The following is a 20,803-nucleotide window of genomic DNA, read 5'->3' on the forward strand; positions in this document are numbered from 1 at the left end:
GTGTTTACGTTGAAATAATAGGAAATGAATTTAAAATAGAAACACTTCTCATGTCTTATATCTGCAAACAAAGAAAAACATAATTTACAATAAATTAGCACAGCAGTTGTTAGTGTAGCTCAGCTTTATTTTGCAATTCTCACACCTAAGCTCACAAGATGACACTTTCTCTGATAAGGTAATCTTTATGAGGTAGTTCTGTAGGTGATTAAATCTGACAGATGTTAGTGAGATGGTGAAGTTCTGAGATGTAACAGCAAATGCTTAAAAAAATTCTTGTTAAAATAGTGTCATCTACCAGTAGAAAATCAGTCTCATAAAAGAATAAATCAGTTACAATATTGCATTTCTGTGTCTAAAATCAAAGTAAAAGTATTTACCAATAAGGAAATAAATAAACTAGTTATAGCAAAATAAAATGTAAGGAAAGGAATATTTTTAGAATAAAGAATTACTGTAAAATATTATCTTCCCAGTCATTTCTTAGTGTTTACCATCATTGCTGAGCCAAACAAAATAAAATGTTTCAGATAGAAACAGAAGCTGCAGAAGTTGAATGTGTCTTTTCATAATATTTTGATACTCTATCTGTTCTTCAAAACATGCCTTGAACACTGGACCCTTCAAAGGTAAAACCTTCATCTTCCCCTGAGGCAATGATGATAACCAGGTGACTGGTATTTCCAGTGATGCTCCAGTCTGAATTCTGTTAAGGCTGCATTATAGACAGTGTAATTAGATAAACCCAATTAATATTATGGCTTAATTTTGCAATGTACCTTTGTCATTTGATGGTTTTAGTCCTGGTTTCTTATTTCCAGCAAAAAAATTTTGCAACAGTAGTTCATTGTCCTTGCTTGTTTTTGATTATTTAAATGATGTTAGCTTTGCTAGAATGAATTGATATTATAATCTGTTGGAGCAATATATTACAGCATGTGCTGTTTTCTGATTTTCTTATCTAAATATCAGTTGCCTAGTGTACGGAATTCATTTATAAATACCGGATGTTCCCCGAATTGAAATTAACATGCTGGGTCAGATTCTCTGGCTTCATTAACAACTCTTTACACCAACACCGTGTTCATACAAGTGTGGAAATCAGAATTCAAGGGTTTTCCTGGCCACCACAATCTACTCGTTTCATAAAACTCCATCTAGCATAGACAGGAAGGACCTGACCACTAGCAGGGGAGAAATAGGGGAGAAGTCAAAGAGCTGGGCCGGACACGCAGATGAGAAGTATCTTGTGTTATAGGTCATAAAGGGGGGAAAGGGTGGGACTGAAAAAAGAAACTTTAAATTTAGTGTCCTGTATCTCATTAGACTATATAACAGGGTGAAAAGTAGTGGTAAAATGATCTATTGACCATATGAGACCACAGTGATTTCTTACATTTAGTTATTCAATAAATATTTAGTACTTTCCCACATTTATCAGCCACCTGCCAGATAATGAAATGGGGAACAAAAGAGACCAGCTCCCTGCCCGTGGAGAGCTCTGTTTAGCATTGTCATAGACATAAATATGTGAGATAAAAATCTGCAGAGAAACAAGCTTCATACTTTTAAGCTCTTCCTACATGCCAGGCACGGAATTGAGAGGTTTACGCATGTCAATTTCATCCTCACAAAAATGCATGTGGTGGGTAACCAGTGTCGTCCCCATTTTCCAGATGAGGAAACGGCGGTCCTTGCTGTGGGACCACGAATGGGTGAGTGTCCTCAGCTGCAGCTCTGCCTTCTACTGGCAACAATGACAGTGTTTCAAACTCGCAGATGATACAGATTATTGGTACAAAGGATTTTCAAATAATATTCATTCATTCCCTGTTTCCCTATCAAAGAAACAAATGGTTCAAACTATGTAAATAGGTGCCTAAAATCCATAGGACTGAAACAACACTATAGTCCCTAAAGAAAAGCTGTTGAGATAAAGCCATAGCACCACTGGGTCATTGCTGAAACTGTCACGTGGCACAGCTGTCTAACTCCCTTTATGAAATGGGTGGACGTGACCAGGAATTAGAGCTGCAGGGTGGATGATGAAACTGGTCCACAGCAGAACTCATAAAGTCAGACCTAGGTTTGACTCTAAAATTATATCAGTCATTAAAATTCTTCCACTGTCCTCTGTCATGAGTAATTGAGCTATATTTAATTTTAATCATTAAAATGTAAAAATAATTTAAAACACCACCAAAATAGTCTATAGTCAATTTTCTGATAAAGTAAATTTGTTTTTCTTTCCCCCATTTGTGATTTTAATGGCCTCCAGAAAGTTTTTGGGACTAAGCATTAATTAAAACTATGGAAATGGATGTCAAGCACGTCGTAGCCCACGGTGGAAGGACAACCACGGGAGATTTGTTCACACAGCCATGCCCATTTTTCAATGTGTTTTTTAGCTGCCTAGGTCATTGGTTATTTGTCTGCATGCCTGTTCCTGGGAAAAAAAACTGTTATTCCAGTGAAAACATCCATCGCAATCACGATGAACAGGGCAGACTGCTGTTCAGCAGGAGCACGCACTTTTGGTCGCCGGAAGCGAACTGATGCTCCCGTGTTTCCTGTTGACATGAATGAATTAGCATGTTCTCAGACTTCTTTCTAAACCAAATCCTTTTTATATCTTGTCATCTTTAAAAAAAAAAAAAAAACAATCCTCCATGCCCCTTCCTTTCATTGACTGATTTTGGAACAATGCTCTGGAATGCTGTGAGAAACCAGTGAACAAATTCTCTGAAATTCCCGGAGAACTTATGCCTTCAGGTCCCTAGTGGACATCTATCATTTTACTTTCCTGAACCGCTGCTTCCTCACCTATAAAGTCAAAAGGAATATTCCAGGGGATCATCAAGAACCAGTGAGGTTCCATTTGCCCCTACGGATTAGGCGTGTGAGCTCTGGAGCCAAATAGATCTGGGGGCAAGTTCTGACAGAATTCACTGTTTTCTAGTTGTGTGACCTTGACCACGTTACTTAACCTCTTTGAGCTTTAGGTTCTTTATTCAAAAAATGAGGTCAAAAACCCTCTCCTCACAATTCAGTATGAATTAAAGGACCTAATTTATAATCTGCTTTCTCACTAGCCCAATGCCAAACTCAGAATAGGTTCTCAGTAAATAAAAGCTGGGGGTTTGGGGTGTTTTTTTTTTTTTTTTTCATCATCAGTGTTCATTCCCCTGGATAGTGGCAAATGCTGCCACAAGTCCAATGGGTATCTTTCACATTTTGGGGGTTGAGAGTGCCGGGGGTGAAGGGGATGTCTTATGGGAAACAATGTGAATAACGGCCCCTGGACCAGACAACTCTGAAAATCTAGAGATTTTCTAATGTGGGGACTTCCGTCAGGGCCTATGCGTGAGGACTGGTATCTCTGGGGAATTTCTTAGAATTTTAAACTGCACTGTGTCTATAAAACAGCTGTTAGTCAGTTTGAGCGATGCAGCCAAGTCTGTGAGAAGCTGTTTAGTCGTTTGGCATTATGCTAATCACACAAATACTTTAGGACTCCATTCATAACTAAGAAATGCAGGTATTGCCCTCACGTAATCAATCATTAGGTTTTCTCCTCCAGGTGGTATTATTTTCATGATAAACTTTTTAAACTGAATCACAGCTGATCAAACTGGCAGCCCCGGACATTTTTACATGAATGAGTACCCTAGTGGAACACTCAACACCTAATGAATGCCTCCTATACACAAAGACCGACCCGACCTAGGGCCCCTCAAGATGAGTAAGACACGGTCACTGACCTCACGCTGTTTCCACAAAGTGGTGGGAGATCATTCATGCGTGGCTTTAACTCAGGGTCCAATGTAACATGTACTACACAAGAGGAACAAGCAAAATACTCTGAAACACAAGGGCGATCAAGAACAACGTCACTGAGGTGCATGAGCTGGCCCAGAAGGCCAAATGGAATATCGACTGGCAGGAATGAGGGAGGAGCGCCCTCATAGCAAAGTGAGTAGCACAGGCAAGACTCGGGCCTGGGGGTGCACCTCCAACCATGATTTCTTTCTTATTTTTTTTCTTTTCTTTTTTTATGTAACAAATTTTGATTGAGCCCCTACTATGTTCCAGGCACTGTGTGATTGGGAATGAGTAAGATTGGAGCACAAGACAAGAACTTGGATCTGAAGATTACACAATGGGCACTGTGATGAAAAAGAAGGGGGCAGGTGTGACAGGCATCACAGAGATGCCCCCGAAATGTTTTGTGGTGGATTTAATGTTAGGAACAAGGAAACAGGAACAACTGAAGACAACTGCAAGGTTTTGAGTCTGGTCACTAAGAAGCTGTTGATGCCACTGAGAGATAAGGAAATGGAGGAGGAGCAGGTTTCAAGAAGATAATTAAGGAGAGATGAATGGACAAGCTTGAGCCTGTAAAAGATTCCAGTAAGCACTGGGTGTGGAGTCCAAATATTCTTCTACATCACTACAGACAAATACTGAGTCAGGATCCTCAGAGACCGGCAACTTTGAGTCTTGTATAAACAGAGAAAAAGCCACTTGAAATTTAGTAAACTAGGATATAACATCTGTAACTAGACTAGAGATGACCTAGCCCAACCCCTAATTTTACAAGCAAAGAAACCACATCTCAGGCATACTCTCCATTGAGTGGGAGGACCCATCCAGGACTCTACACACTTAAGGGAAAAAATCCAGATTTCTAAAACATTCAAATCGGGAATAAAGATACCATCTAAATCTTTCAGAGTTGTTGTTATTTTGGTTTGTTTGGTATTAACTAAACTAGCATGACTTACAGATTACAGATGAAAGGTCCTTTTTGAGAGAATCTATTGTCATGTAAACCATTGTCTACAAAACTACTTTTGAATTTAATTTCCAAGAATTCACATTCCATAAGAAGCCTCAGAGGCTTAGAGTTCCTAGAGCTGTGTCTTGCTTGGGAAGACACGACTGTTCTTAGGTCTTTAAAATGATGACACCCCCACGCACATAATAAGGGGATGCATAGGAGGAGAGGGTTGGTTGCTTCCTGAAAGAGCCCGGTTTCTAGAGTGCCGGGCACGTAAGAGTCACTGACAGCAGTTTCCTCCTCTGAAGGAAGAAAACCATGCCCTGCTGCTGGCCAAGGAAGAGTGCTTCACAGTCACAGAACCAGTTAGTGGAGATTTGAAAAAGGAGGGGGAGGCGTGGTGGAGGGGAGCTGAGCAGAGAGGGAAATATTTATAACTGTGACAACATGTTTCCCTGTAATAATTTATGAGCCCACTGAAGAAAAAGGAAACACAGAAACTATGAGTAAAATATCCAAAATGTAAACATCATGCCTTCTGCAAATTTTCTTTAGTTAAAAATTAAGGTTGAGGTTGACTAAAGTAAATGACTATATTTTCGTGGTCTCTTATTTCCTTGATGCTAAGGGTTACCAACTGATTTACAACTTCCTGTGTTGTTTTTTAATCTATATTTGTCAGCACATATTTAATGTCAGATTACTTAAAATAGACATCTTGGGTCTAAGAGAGCAGGAATAATAATATTATGTTGACTTCTCTAAAAGTTTCATAGCACTTTACAAACATTCTTGTTTTGCCTAAAAAAGCTTTGTATTTCTAAATGAAATTAGTTTCAATATAGTTTTAAGAGTTTTTTTAACTATTAGTTTTCCAGTGATGACTTCAGGACTGAAAGGCAGTTCACTAAGTAGGCTTTGAAATTAAGTAAATTACATGTACAACTTGATTCAAAAAAGGTTTCAGCCTCCTCTTACTCAGGTAGCTTACCTGTAAAAAATAACAGGAAGCCCATGAAAAGAGAAAGACTAGAATCGTGGACTTAGGGCCCTTCCGTTATAGTTTCTCATCTAACTATTGTGGTTTATTATCTTGTGTGATTTCTGCAAATTATGATACTTGTTCAGAAAGAATATTCTCAAATATAAAGGCCATAAAATAGCTTCATCTTTATATAAGCTACCTTAGGATGTAATTAAAGTGCAACATATATAAAATAAAATATTTAAATTTATATTTGATAATTCAAAACAGACTTTCCACAAAGATAAGTGCGTAACTCATCTTTATTATTCTGACTAATTGACACATACTGATATTTAATTCCAATTCTTAAAACAAGAGATAATATAGAGTATTTTCTGCTAATATTTTAAATACTAAAAACCTCAGCCCTGACCAATATGGCTCAGTTGCTTGGGTATCATCCCTCGAAGCGAAAGGTCACTGATTCAGCTCCTGGTCAGGGCACATGCCTGAGTTGCAGGTTTGGTTCCAGGTCCAGACACATGCAGGAGGCAGCCAATCAATGTTTCTCTCTCACATCAGTGTTTCTCTCCCTTTCTTTCTCCCTCCCTTCCCCCGTCTCTAAAATAAATAAATAAATAAATCTTTTAAAAAAAACTTTTACCAGGGCAAAGAAGGGGAAGGGGCAAGTCAAGGAACATGAATAGAGGACTCATGGGCACGATGGGGTGGGGGCACGATGAGTTGGGGGTTGACTGTGGGGGAGGGCGTAGATAGGAGAGAGCAACAGGGAAAAGGGTAGGACAACCGTAACTGAACGATAATAAAAAATAAATTAATTAATAAAAAAGAAATAGAACACCCTAAATGGAACAAAAACAAAAATTTATCCATGATCAGAATTATTTGAAAAAATTTACAACTGAGTTCAAGGATATGCCTTTTAGAGTATAACTTAGTAAGCTAAACAAAGATACACTGAGTGGCTCCTAAAAATATTTTTGAAAAGCATTAGTTATATTCTAACTGTTTATAATGGAACCAACCATACTTTCCGTCTCTCACATTGAAGAAGTTGGAGAATAAGATCAGTCAAAAATACAATCTTGAATTTAGTAATTCCAAGAGCTCTGCTATTTCAATTTTCAAAAGAAAGACTTGTTGACAGTTTGCCCTATATGCCCTAAGTCTTTCCTTTTGATGAAATTTGTTGAAGGAGATCTTTTTGAAATGAACTCAATCTGGACAACCACAGACTACACTGGATGCTGAAAAACAAAAGATAAAAAGAGTAATAAATTGAGCTGGGGGTGGAAGGGAGGCAGATTTTCTCATCTGTAAGCTAGATGTACATACTCTCCTTTTCTAAGTAGGAGATTTGCCTTCGTGCCGACCGTGCCACGTAAGTACCTGGTCATGCCATGCTATGTAGGTCTCAAAAAAGTTGTTTGAGTCCACGGAATTCTTCAAATAAGGTGGCTTTGGGTACATGTCTGGCATTACCAAGACTGTGACTATACAGAAATAGGGTGATGACATGTTCTCATTAAATTCTCCTGAGTGCATTAGACTGCTTGGGCAATATTAACAATTCCATATAGAAATAACATGAGGCGGTGTCCTCAATATGGCCACTCCAATGTGTCTTCCAGTGCTCGGCATCACAGAGAAGACTCTTTCAGCAACAACAGTAATTATAAATAATAATAATAATAATAATAATAATATACCTTTGGGTTTAATAATACTTTCCCTTTGAAGAACTCCCATCATTTTCATTCACATTATCTAATTTGTGATTGAAACAATTCGAAGAAGTAGCCAGGTGGCAATTATCATTATCCTCCTTTCACAAATAAATAAACTCAGGCCTAGGGATTTTCTTAGCATCACACAATTAGGAGTAGAGCCAAAGCTAAAGCCTATAATTCAGTGGCCTATCTTCCAGATTACTGCCACTTTTGAAAGTATCTGGATATCTGAAGGACGGTTCTGCCCCTCCGGAAATATTTGTATCAGAGGCAGATCTTTTCCTTTTAAATTGCATTTACCCTAAGAAGGCACTCTTTCCCAAATTCATTACAGAGGATTTTGTTTTCTGAGGTCATTAAGGTAGGAGTACTCAGATTTCTTTGCAAATTGTGTTGGCCTGAAGCAGAAGTATGCTTGAAATACTAAAGATGTCTAAAATTCTCTGGAATCAGTTTAACTATCTAAATTCTTTTTTAAATTTCAAAACCAAGTTAAACAAAATCAAATCAAGACATATAAATAAAAATGGGCACGAGGTGTTAACTGGAGTGTCCTAGCCAGGTTGCAAATTGGTTGACTGTGGCCTGCCAACCGAAATTCCTCCTTGCAGCTTCAGCTGGAATGAGTCGTCTTCGTTTCCTGTCCTGACTTGTACTGTGTTACCGTTCACTGTGCAGGTGATTAGCATGTGGATCTGATGGTCTCAAAGCTCTATTAAGTTATAAATGTTCAAACTACCAGTGTGCTAGAGTAAAAATAGAAGTTGCTATTAGATGTCTATTCATACCCTGCAGAAGCCTGGCAACATTCTGAACCTTTTCAGAATGTAAATACTGCATATTAAGCATAGGAAAGAAAATTAATGTGCTGCATTTGCAAATTTATTTCCAAGTCAAAAATGCAAAGGAGGAGGAGGATCTCCTAGCAGAATTGATATTCTACATTTATGAATGTAGAAGGGCATATTAAGGAGTTTGTAATGGCCTGAACACAAAAGAAAAACACTCCAGAAATGAATTAATTTAGTTTCTCTGATAATCTTTGCTTTTGAATTTACTCTCTTTTGATTTTAAATTTATGGCCTCAGTATGACATTACCAGAGTTGACTGCGTTTCGCAGGTGGCATTCATATGTTGTTCCTTTACGTGCAGTATATTGTGGGCAGTGGATTACAATTTTTTGTTAAAAATTTCCAGAACCACTCAAGTATTTCTTAATTAGACTTGCAAATCAGCAATGCCTTTCTCTTGTGGGGGAAAAGTACTTAAATCATTGCAGGAATTTTGTACCTTTTTTCCTTGGTATTGGGAAAAGTTTGCAATAAAGTTTGCTTTTTGAAACTTTTGACATTTTTTAGTAAGTTCTGATTTACATATGAAGTCATCTTTTGACAATTCCAAACAAATGTCTTTTTAAAGCAAACCAGAGTTTTGTATGTGTTCCTGTAGCTCCAAAATGGTTTAACATATTTATCTTGCTGTCTGCCATTCAAAACAGGGGGAAGTTGTCATCTGAATGACATTTTTAATGTCTTGAATAATTTAGTAATTAACACTTTAATCATAGATTTCAGCAGTACAAACACTACCCACAAATCACCTGTACTTTCTCCAGAGAAAATAATAAGCAAATAAGATAAATAGCAAAAAACAAAAACAACAGAAACCAAATAACAACAAAAAGAAACAATAAGTCAGAGTTAACAGGATTAATAATGTTATCATATAAAGTAGGGGGAAAAAGCATGAAGTAAGATATTTTTCAGATAAAAGCTTTATAATTCTTAGACACAGTAAGATCTGAAAGCAGATTTTAATTCCTACAAATATGTTTTTAGATCTAAACTGACCCTGTACTTAGTTCCAGGAGGGTTCAAAATTCTTATCATTTATTCCCACAATGGAGGTCCAGTTCATACTGAAGATATAAACTCCTAAAAGATTTCTAGTGATTTTATTTGCCTAGTAAGTGAAGACCTTGGATTTTTTTTAAGCTGCGTAATGGTCGATGATGAAACTTTGTTCTTACGGGTATTAAATTATGCCAAAAATCCATTTACTTGATATTCTTTAAATACCATAGCATGCTTCAGCTAAAACTCAGATTGTAAACTGTCTTAAATAATACTAATGAAATGTACACAGAATGAACAATATAACTAAATTAATTTTCATGTAACAGATAACATCTGGGGGAAAGGTGTATTGGTAAGTTATCTAAAACTAATTTTCTAGCGACCACATCTGTAGATGTTATTTATTGTATGTCCCCTTAACAGCCAATTATTCAGTTTAGAAATCTATTCTCTTCTTTATTAGAGCTTTTAATGTACTCACCTTGGTTCAAATGGTCTGCTCGTTATCTGAAAAAATATAAATGGCATTCACATGGAACAACATGATTGTTTTTTATTATATCCATTTGTGTGCAAGCATTCAAAAATGGCAAGAGAAACACATTTATTGCTTTACATTCAAAGTAATATTTAGGGGGTATTTGAAAGTCAAGCAAAACCAATCATTTGGCCAAATGGATGTATGTGTATAATCAGAAACTCCTGAGTTTTAATCTCAGCATTAGGCCTCAGGCAAGTCACTTAAAGTCTTTCCCTTTGTTTCTTGATCGGAAGATTATGGGTGCCATTCTCCTAGAGAAGAGGGGGGGTTGCTGAATCGGGGTACCAAATAGGAGTGTTGTTTTAATAAACATACTTGATCCTTTTTCTGCTTTTATTTCTCTAGATTTAAAAGGTAACATGTTAGACTTTTGAGGAAAAAAATATGAGACAATTACAATTCTACAAGAATGTATAAAAATAGTTATAAAACTAGCTTTATTTAATTTGCTTCAGCTATTCATAGACGAGGAAATTATAACGTTCTTTCAGAAAATCTAACTTAATAAAGCTGACCATGTCTCTCTGTTTTAAATAGATTTTATTACAGAACCAGTGATGTTGTAAAACATGAGGTTTTGTTAAAAAAATACAAAGGCTTAATTGTATTTTTTTAAAGTATTGCATCAGACGGTTTCATTTAAACATATTTGCTGGCTCTGTGCTCTCACCACAATTATTGATTCTAATTTTTCTTAAACTTGTTTTTTAAAAAATACTACTTAATGGGGAAAAATTACTGTTATGCTTCTGGGAACTGTGTTTATTTCAATCTATATATTTGACTGTACACCTTCATAATATTAGTGAGATGACTTTATATTTATTCTCATCTAAAACGAGGGTCCTTTTTTTTCCCTTGCAGTATCTTCCTAACACACAAATGTAGCTCTTCATGAAAGAGAAAAGTGTAGCCATGGCTTGGTTCACTGATAGTGTGCCAAACACCCTAAAGAAAAGAAGTGCTCACCCCCAGCTTTTTGCACAAATTAAATCAAGTGGCTCACTGTATGAGCTAAACTCATAAAAGTCAAGGAAAAGAAACGTCGACTCTCAGTCAGAGCTTCAGGTTTGGGGGATAAACAGGAGCTTCATTCCACAAAAGAAGTGACGTGGACCTAGTGAGGCGCTCCGGGTTTCCGAGTGTGCGCCCAGTGTACGCACACCCCAGTGCCAAAGGCCAGGGAAACTGGGTGACTGGCGAGTAGTTCAGATTAGCCTTGTAAAGAAAGCCAGTCCACAGGGCTATGCGGGATAAAATAAGAGATTTGAGCACAAATATCTGTTTACACTTATGTGTATACGCCGGTGGAAGAAGGGGCACAGGTAGGTGGGCAGATGATATAATCTGCTCCTGACACGATGGAGAGGGAATCTATTGAGAACTTCCACCAAGAGCTGAGAGAAAAGCGTCAGAAAGGCCCATCCAGTACATGGAAAAGCATAGCATCAAGACAAAGGTGGCAAGAGCAACAAAGAAGAAAATTTGGCTTCATTAAGAGGACATACTTGTTCCTTGTAGATGGGCTCACGCTTGCTTGCTCGATACCTGCAGTCAATTCAGTAACCTCCATTCAGTTCCTTTCTCCTTTTTTCAATGTGTCACTCACCACCACTCCCCCCAAATTTCTATTCTCACCCTATTTTACAGTCTATACCACTAATCATCTTCCCTTGTCTCTGTATCCCCTTGCGCAGCCTATTTATTTTACCTATAATGTTTCAGAGGACACTAAAATATATTTAGCTGTTTCGTTTCCCTAGCTTGGTAAAATGAAGGGCAAGATAAGGTAGAGGATGAAGAAACAAGCATGGTGAAAAAAAGGTGCAAATAATTTGGTAGGAAGCTGCAAATGCTTGTATGTTCCATCTAGGAAAAAAGAACAGTGGCTTATGAATGTGATGAGAGAAAAGAACTGTTCTGATATGTTTCTTGATATTCTATTTTGATTAGTATTTAGTCAACTTAAGATAAACAATCTGGCATGATGTCATCTGACAGAATAGAGATTAAGTGCTTAATAATATCAATAGTTTCCAAGTATGGCAACATGATGACATATTACAGTTTACTGAAAACTGGATAGGCCGAGAATTCGGCACACCAGGGTTTAAACTTCCAGACCTGCTACTAAGTAATTATTTGTCTAAACCAGTTGTTTAATCTCTTGGTTTCAAAATTTACTTGACTGTAAAGTTAGGACACTTCAGTTCTTCTATATATGTATACTAAGCAGCAACTTTTTATAATATCAAATTAAAATTAAAAATATGGCTCTGACTGATGTGGCTCAGTGGATTGAGTGCTGGCCTGCAAACCAAAGGGTCGCTGGTTCAATTCCCAGTCAGGGCACATGCCTGGGTTGCAGTACAGGTCCCCAGTAGGGGGCATGTGAGAAGCAATCACACATTGATATTTCTCTCCTTCTCTTTCTCCAGCTCTTCCCCTCTCTCTAAAAATAAATAAATAAAATCTTTAAAAATTAATAAATCACATTACCTATTTAAAAAAATAAAATAAAACAAAAATATGAATTCAATGTAAAATACATTGGTATGGCCAAGCAGTAACTTAGTCTCCAGTACATTTCAAAACTTCTCTAAGTGAAAATAAATATTAACATTCAAATGAAATATTATAATATGTAAATTTATGTGAAATTAGAAATGCATGTATGATGATTTTAGGGTTTTTCCAGGCCTCATGGAATGGTAATGATTTGAATGTATACATTTTCAGAATACTGTCTTCAAACTTGTAGGCTCAGAGCTCACTTTGTCAGCATAGAGTCGGTGTGTTCATCTCAGGCCACAAAAACAGGCTGTTGGAGCTCACTATACAAACTGGAACATCAGTTTACAGATTTACAGTAGGGAATGCAATAAGCGTGAGAATCAGAGCACTGAACGGACATATCTTTACAGATCGTTTGAGAAATGCACAGTCAGATTGTGGTCAAAACAGTTGTTCAATGTGGAATCAGAACGAGAGGAGCTAATAAAATGATTCAGATATTTAATGACATCAGTACAATCGTCTCCTCTTTCTCTGTGGTGAGCTGGACACCACTGAAGTTGACTTCTTCAACTCCTGTTTCTTCTTTCCAGTGCTAACCAACCATCTTCACCCTTCCTCTGTTTGACACACTCTTGCTACAGAATTATGAAATGCTCACAGTGAAGTCTTGCCTTGCCCTCGGGGTTTCTGGTTGGTTTTGTAAGAATCTCTGATTTACTGTGTGCTAGTTTTATACGTTAACCTTTAGTGACGTAATCAAGCTCATTATCAAGTTCCTGATGGTCACTTTACTGTTGCCTCCAAGAATAGTTACTTGTATATCTTGCTGAGTAATATTGAAGATCATCAGGCTGTTATGAATGTTTTAGTCATATAACCTTCTGCCACAACTGGAGAAGGTATGCAGGGTATCTAAACCACTGTCTCTACATACAGAGAGCCTGGAAGCAGCAAGCTCAGGAAGGAGACACTGACCCATGAACAATGAAAGCTCAGAGAAGCACAGAATCAAGTCCTAAACCATACAGTATAGAAAGGGTAGAAGAAAATGCTAATTATCCAATACAGAGTTGAAATGGTAAATTGTGGTTACACACAAAAGGCTTTATCATAATACAGCTCTTTTCTTCCTCTTCAGCAAATGATAGAAATTGTCAAGCCTTCGGGTGGCCTTTTCCCCAACCCTCTAGAAGAAGGGATCTCTTTGGATATTTACTCAACGTTCATAGAGCCGCCCCCAACACTGGATACAGAAATGAAGGTATGTTTCCTTTTGTCTCTTAATTCACCCTATTTCAGCATAGCATTCCCTATGGCCAAGAGGAAAGGAAGCAATTGCTTTTCTATTTTCTCTCACTCTGATTTTTCCCAGCTAAATGTAAGTATTTGTTTCACCATTGATTCACAGGTGGGCCAGTTGAGGGTGGCTCAGCAATTTTAATCTTTCCTACTCCATTTTCCCCAATCTCCTTCACTTTCCCAAAAGTAAGCACTGTTGGCGCCTTGACATGATCTGTCAGGATACCCATAAATAATGCAGATGCAGGATGACATCGAATTACAGCCTCCTGATAGATGGGCCTTCTTCCTGGTAGAAGAGCACCTAGGGGAAGTTCGAGGCCACATAGAAACCCCTGAGTGCTCCAGAAGTCACCTGAGCTCTGTTTACTTTCAATACTCTAGGGACCGGATCAAGAACAAGTCCCTGAGGAGTCCCCGCCAGAAGCCAGTGCTTCAGACACAGATGCTTTGGTTGGTTTCACTATTGAAGATGTAAAATCAGTGCTGGCTCAAGTCACAGATGACATTTTAATCGGCATTCAGGTACTCGGCCTTGCTAGTGTGCTCACTTACTTCATTACTGGTTAATTAGCCAACCTCATCCTTAATGTGTGTAAGTAATACCTACATTCAGTCAGCAAGAGCGACGCTTATAATGGAGGAGTTCAATTTAACATCTCCACATTATTCTCAGTTGAGTCATCTGAGACCCAACAAGATCACAAAATAGATCTGCTAATAGCACATAGTGCCGTGTGTGCTTTCAGTTTAAAAAAATCATTCAGCATCGAGACCAAAAAAATAATAAAGACTTTGCGCCTTGTCACACTAAAATTGCTCATACAAGAGTACAGTACGTTTCTGAAAACAGTAAACACTGGTGATCAAAGTATAATTTTCAGCTATTTTCTCATCAAATTTCCAAAAAGAGATTTTCGAATCTTTGAACTCCCTCTCAGATAGTTTGTTTCTTTTCACATGTTACTAATAGCTAAGCAGTTTACACCAGTGGCTGCGTGAGCCCGGTGATGGCAACAGCCGTCTCAACAGCAATTGCCAATGATGGATCCGTTGGCTTGGCTTTATGATTAATTTTTTTCCATCAACAAAACAAAACAAAACAAACATTTCTACCTACACAAAGACTTGCATCAGTGCCCAGGCAAAGTGATGAAATAAGTGAATTGCATATTTTGAGAGGATTTATAATTTCTTGCAGAAATGACCATGAATCAATAAGACAGTTTACTGCATGTTTAAAATATTAATGCATCTTAGGGAAAGATTTAGTTGATATCTAAACATGAGACTGTATATAAGAAGCTCACTGTATTAACAACTAATTTAGAAAGAGCAAAAGATTAGCTTGGCATAAGCATAGCTTGTTACTTGTTTAATCATCAAATGTTAATGCACTATTTACATGAACATTTAATGATTTGATGCCAACAGAATCAGCCAAAGTCCTTGGCTTAATAAGGAGTATTTAGTGTTTACCAGAAATAGTGGAAGAACACGTTTCACACAAAGCTTTATTGTTAACAACCCCATGAATGTAATAACTGGTTACTGTGTGGAAGGGCAGAGTGCAGTGAATTAAGCTGAGCTCAGAACATATCTCCTTTTTAGATTTGATAACACTTCATCTAAATATAGTTTATGTATAATCATGGCCCTGGGCTCCTTTGCAATCCCGTGGCTCTGAATTATTGCTGAGGAACTACTAGACAGTAATAGAATTGTTTGCAGCCCCCCAAAATTGAAAACATTTTACCAAGGCTATGTTCTGTGTAGTGAGTATATTTTTAACTACTCATTGATTTTTTAAAAATGTTCGAGTCTGCAGCATTTATAACACTATAGCAGGAAGAATACGATTGCTGTATATGCCCATGATTGCCCCACTGGCCTGCAGGTATCCTTAACTGGGCTTGGAAGCTCCTTAGCTGGTTCATCTAAGAATAATTCAACATAGAAAGAACTTGGACCAGAGGTGAAGGATGTAGATCCTTTAGGTGCTACAATCATTTCCATATTAAGTGAATTCATGGATTAGCTTGGGCCAAATCACTGCCAATATTTCAATAAAATGACATGATGGCGTGGATTTATTCAGTGTTTCAAGACAGCAAACCCCTTTATGTATTTTCTTCCAACAATCCTAGTACACGCTAGACAACTTAGGCAGGCACTTCTCCGGCAAATCAATTGAGAAATGAGAGACACAAGAAGACTGAGTCATTTGTCCAGAGTTTCCAAGATCAGAAACTGATGAAAGACTCTGAATGAGAGCTGTAAACTGGGTTCTAGTTCAAATTCCAGAGTTATCCACAAAAAACACATACCCTCTAATATCACGACCAGACCACTTTGGATTTTAATGCCCCCGTGGTGTGGCACTCCTTCAGTGTTTGCCCTTGTGTCTTGGTCAGATTCCAAGTTGGGTAATTACTCTCCACTTACCTAAATTTCTCCTCTTGTTTTAGATGGGTAAGTTATTTTCCAGTTCTAAAATCTGCCTTCCAAGGTTTCTGGCTCTTAAAACTGTTGCATCCCTTTTCAAAGGTACCCACATGCCAGTGGCCAGTGAATATAAGCCTTCTGAGAACAATGACCTGCTGTAGAGACATTTAACAAATTATTATTTAAAAGATGTTTAAAATTTTCCAATAGTTTTTCTTCTCATTTATTTAAAAATCATACTGTTATTATATTTTTGGAGGAAAAGGCAGTAGAGAGATCATGTTTTAAGCATAGTGTTTTTCAGGGCTCCTTCTCCAGTGTGGTTAGAGGCATATTTCACTTTATATAATTCAGAAATTTCTAAAAATGTAGTGTGAATCCTTAAATTCTTTTACACTAATCTGTTTACTTTCCCATTGACTCACTTTATAGTTTTAGAGATTTATTAAGATTGAAGTTATCTTGGCCCTGAGTCGTTAATTAAAATTATACTGAATAGAGCAAAGATTTTAAGGTTTATAGTTTAGTTATTTTAATTTTAAAGATACATTCAAAATGAAATTATTTTGGCCCCGAATTGTATAATAAAAAATTATACCCAGTGGAGCAAACTTTAATATATTTAAAGAATTACATTTCAGAAAAATATGAATGCTAACACTAGGTTCTTGCTGTTAAATGCTGGCTGTTGGCCCTGTCTAAGCAATAGGGTAAAATCAAGTGAAGATGTTGAGGGAAGCTTGCCGTCTTGGGCCTACAGGTATTTTTAGGTCAACTTGAATTTCCAGGTTAGAAAACCTGAGAGTGAGATCAAGGTGGTGGCCACTGAGAGGCTACTGAACCCAGGCCACATGTTTCCGGTTCTTACTACAAGGACACAGAACACCCCAATCCTGGCTGTTGTGGGACAGCTTGTCCCTTCAGCAGGGTTGGAGGGAATAACAAGGAGAGATGGTGGGCTAACGACAGTGTGCTCTGGACCAGACAAGGAGTGATTTCATCCAGCTCTGCTGGTCGTGTCTGAAGTACTGATCCCCACAGCGGCCTGGAGATCTTAAACATAACTCCACGCTGTTAGATGGACACCTTACCTTCATGCTTCCTTTCCCCAAAGCCCACACTTACGCAGATGAATTCCATTTCAGTGAAACACCAGAAAGGTCTCCAGGTGAATGTGAAAAAACCCTGGCGAGACAGTGAAACAGAAGCTGGAAGATGATAGTACCTCTGGCCCTAGTTGAAAAGAAATGAGATTATTGCTGGACGTAGAACACATGATGGTCAGGCACTGCTTACTGACAGAGATACATTCTGAGAAATGTGTCATTAGGCAGTATTGTGCAAACACCACAGAGTGTACTTAACATCAGACATCGTAGAGCCCGCTGCACACCGACGCTCTGTGATATAGCCTGTTGTTCCTAGGCTGTAAGCCTCTGCAACGTGTTGCTGTGCAGAACAACCGGAGATTAATGAAGCGCAAGGGAGAATGATGCAGTCAAGAAACACAGTAAACACAGACGCGTGTGAGTCTGATCCCCGCATAACACAGCGTGCTGTTAAGTGGAAAGGCTGCACTATGATGTTAAGTGTAGTGTGTTAAATACATAGACCAGTAAAATAGCTGTTATTGTTATCAAGTAGTATGCACTGTGCACAATTGGTGCGTGCTGCACCGCCACATTGCTGGCAGCACGGTGTGTCTGTCTGCACCAGCACCACTGCGGTGAGTCATGGGCGAGGCTAGGGCATTACAATGGCTATGACGTCACTAGGCGATAGGAATTCTCCAGCTCCATTATAATCTTAACGGGGCCACGGTCATCCACATGGTCTGTCTGGGACCAGAACATCCTTATGTGGCACGTAATCGAAAGTGGGAAAAGTCACTTAAGTGAGAGCAGTGCTTCCCGAGTTTTGGAATTGTGACAAGATTATTTCCTCCAACTGCTTTATGCTGATATGGCCTAATATGTTGCGTGACATAAAGAAGTAAGAGTAACATATTTTTTTGATTTAATACTTCTTTGCTTTTATTAAAATAGTTCACTGTTACTCTACATTGGCCGCTCCAAAATATTACTAGGAAAGCATCTTAGCAGTTTTATTTACTGTATGTGTTCTAGAATAGCATAAGTATTTGAGGATAGGACAGTGGGCCAATAAATGAAGTATTATATATAGAATACAAATAAAAGTTTATCGTACAAGATTAAGGCCTTCATATTTCATATTTCACTAGTAGGCTAAAGAAAGACTAGGTAATTTTTAAAAACCTTCACTTCCTACCACCTCCAACTATCAAAATGTTCTGACCAAATGTTATCAAAACAACTGCTATCAGTAACACTAAGCCCTTTAAAGACAACTATGCCAAATGTTATTTCTTGGCATAGGCAATCTTCACGGCATGGGACACTGTGATCTTAAATCCTCGCAGAGCATGCTTTTAAAACATTTCACAACATCATATCACTGAAATGTAACATTGGTGAATATATAACAAAATTAGGAGTTGGAATTCTCAGTTTAAGAGCTGACATGTAATATTAACTAGATAATTTTTAACTGCTTCCTATTTCAGGTAAGGACTAAGACCCTAGGTGGTTAAGTGTCTTGCCCACGGCTGCAGGGCTAACCCAGCCCCTAGGTCTCCACACTCCTAGACGTGTGCTCTTTTCAGCTGTCCCAGAATCATGCCCAAGGGATTAGAGATTTCTGAAAAATGAAAGTTTCTCTGTAACCTGGAAGAACATGTTCATCCCTCCTTGCCTCCTCCACCCAACCACCAGGAAAGGAAAAAATGAAAAACCAGAGGACAGAGTTTGATCCAAAGCTTGATAAAACTTAAACAAAGCAAACAAACAAACAAACAAACCTGGTACTCAAATGAGAATCCAGAATTATTTACACCAATGTGATCTTTTCAAAAATATCAATTCTTAGTGTGAAGGTAAAATAAAATTTCATCAGATAGAGCAGCTAGGGTGTACATTTCAAAACTATCTATTATGGTCAGAAAGAAATAAATAAGAATGAAAAGTTATATCTGGACCTAAACAGTATTTGATTTTTTAAATTTCTTCTGTATAAATTAAAATAAGTTTCTCAAAATACAGTTACCCTGAAAACTTCAAATTATGTTATAGACATGAACATTCTAAACTTCAAATTAGTTATAAACATATATGTATAAACTACTCTACATATATTAGTAGATTTTTTTTAAATCATGTAAACAAGAACACCAATTTTACCACGTCACCCACCACTGGTTTCTCTATATACAATTTTATTATCCATCATGAAACAGAGAAGACATTTCCAGAGCTACTGCCTTCAGTTAACGTGAAAGTACTTCTGGACTTGTGCGGGTGGCCACGGTAGCCCACAGGTCACCACTGCCAGGAGCTAAATACTGTCGCAGCTGTAGCAAACACTAAAACCTGTCAGCCACCACTTATCTTTTTTTTTTTTTAACCAAAACTGTACTACAAAGTGGCATAATTCCAGGAGTTATATTGTTTGATGAATACTTTTAATTATCAAAATTGTTCTAATTGTAAGATTATTTGTGTTGTTATTTCACAACAGAAGCTTTCTGGGATCCCAGTTAGAATGCGTTACACAGGAGACAAAAACATTTATTGCAAAGGGGTGGGGAGACCAACAACATTGCAATAACTGAGCCCTGAGCAGTTATTCTGACTCGGTGCTTATTGGTAAAGTCTGTCTGAAAATACAGATAAATTATCCTATCTTCCAGCACAAGGCTGTGTGAAAAATGGCTGTCCAAATACCACTTCCTGTTTGCAGCAGACATGCTATACATTGGGAATGTGCAGAGAAATATGATAAAGTGTTATCACATCACTACAGGCTGAAACACAGCTATGTCTGCAAAACAGGAAGGTGTGTGAGGGATAATGTCTGTCTTTAGGCACTATAGTATGTCAAAACCACAAAGACAATGTGCAGCAAAAGATAGCTCCATCATAACCACTTTTCTATGATTGTCTTCACAGACCGAGATAAACGAAAAGCTGCAAATACAGGAAGAGGCCTTTAATGCACGAATAGAAAAATTGAAAAAGGCCTGAGGACTCGGTACAAAGAGACTGATGCTAAACTTCACAGAAACAAACAAAACCCGTCAGAATGACAGACCCTCTAGCGCATCGTGTCTCCTATATTTAGTTTAGAGAGGAAAACCAAGCCCCACTTTTTATTATCCTAAGTAATTAGAAAAGTATTGGCCCCAATTTTGCTATCTCCTGTCTCATAACAGCCTCTGAATTTATTGCACTAAGTGTAATAAGAACATTTTGTCTACAAGAGTTTGGAGAATTATATATAAAAACACAATTACTTTTACAATCCTCCTTTGACATTTTGACTAATAAATGTTATTCATCTTCAAGGAGAATGAAGCCAACGTTTTTAAATAAAGAAAAAAATAATAATGATTTTATTCGTATTGACCCAAATGAACTGCCACATTAATGGAGCACCGTGAGCAGATACCACTAACCACACCACTGAGGATAAAACTTGCTAGACAACAGCTATTCAAATGCATATATTAGGGGTTTTTCCTTAAATCGTTTGGTTTTCTTATTTAAACGTTTCAGTGTGAAACCAATTTT

At 37.7% G+C, this 20,803-nt stretch overlaps 1 protein-coding gene across 2 annotated transcripts in view; it reads left to right on the top strand.

Moving 5' to 3' along the window:
• The window catches only part of CABCOCO1 (ciliary associated calcium binding coiled-coil 1), a 115,160-nt gene extending 94,583 nt beyond the window's left edge, over nucleotides 1–20,577 (top strand). For both annotated transcript variants that reach the window (XM_024561311.3, XM_053923037.1), the window contains 3 exons: nucleotides 13,552–13,674; nucleotides 14,097–14,237; nucleotides 20,183–20,577. In XM_024561311.3, the coding sequence (XP_024417079.2) occupies nucleotides 13,552–13,674; nucleotides 14,097–14,237; nucleotides 20,183–20,257 (339 nt within the window). In that variant the 3' untranslated portion in view covers nucleotides 20,258–20,577. The remainder of the gene's footprint in view (nucleotides 1–13,551; nucleotides 13,675–14,096; nucleotides 14,238–20,182) is intronic.
• Nucleotides 20,578–20,803: the final 226 nt, after the last annotated feature.

Source organism: Desmodus rotundus, chromosome 4 (assembly GCF_022682495.2).
Source record: "Desmodus rotundus isolate HL8 chromosome 4, HLdesRot8A.1, whole genome shotgun sequence".
NCBI classification, from domain to species: domain Eukaryota; kingdom Metazoa; phylum Chordata; class Mammalia; order Chiroptera; family Phyllostomidae; genus Desmodus; species Desmodus rotundus.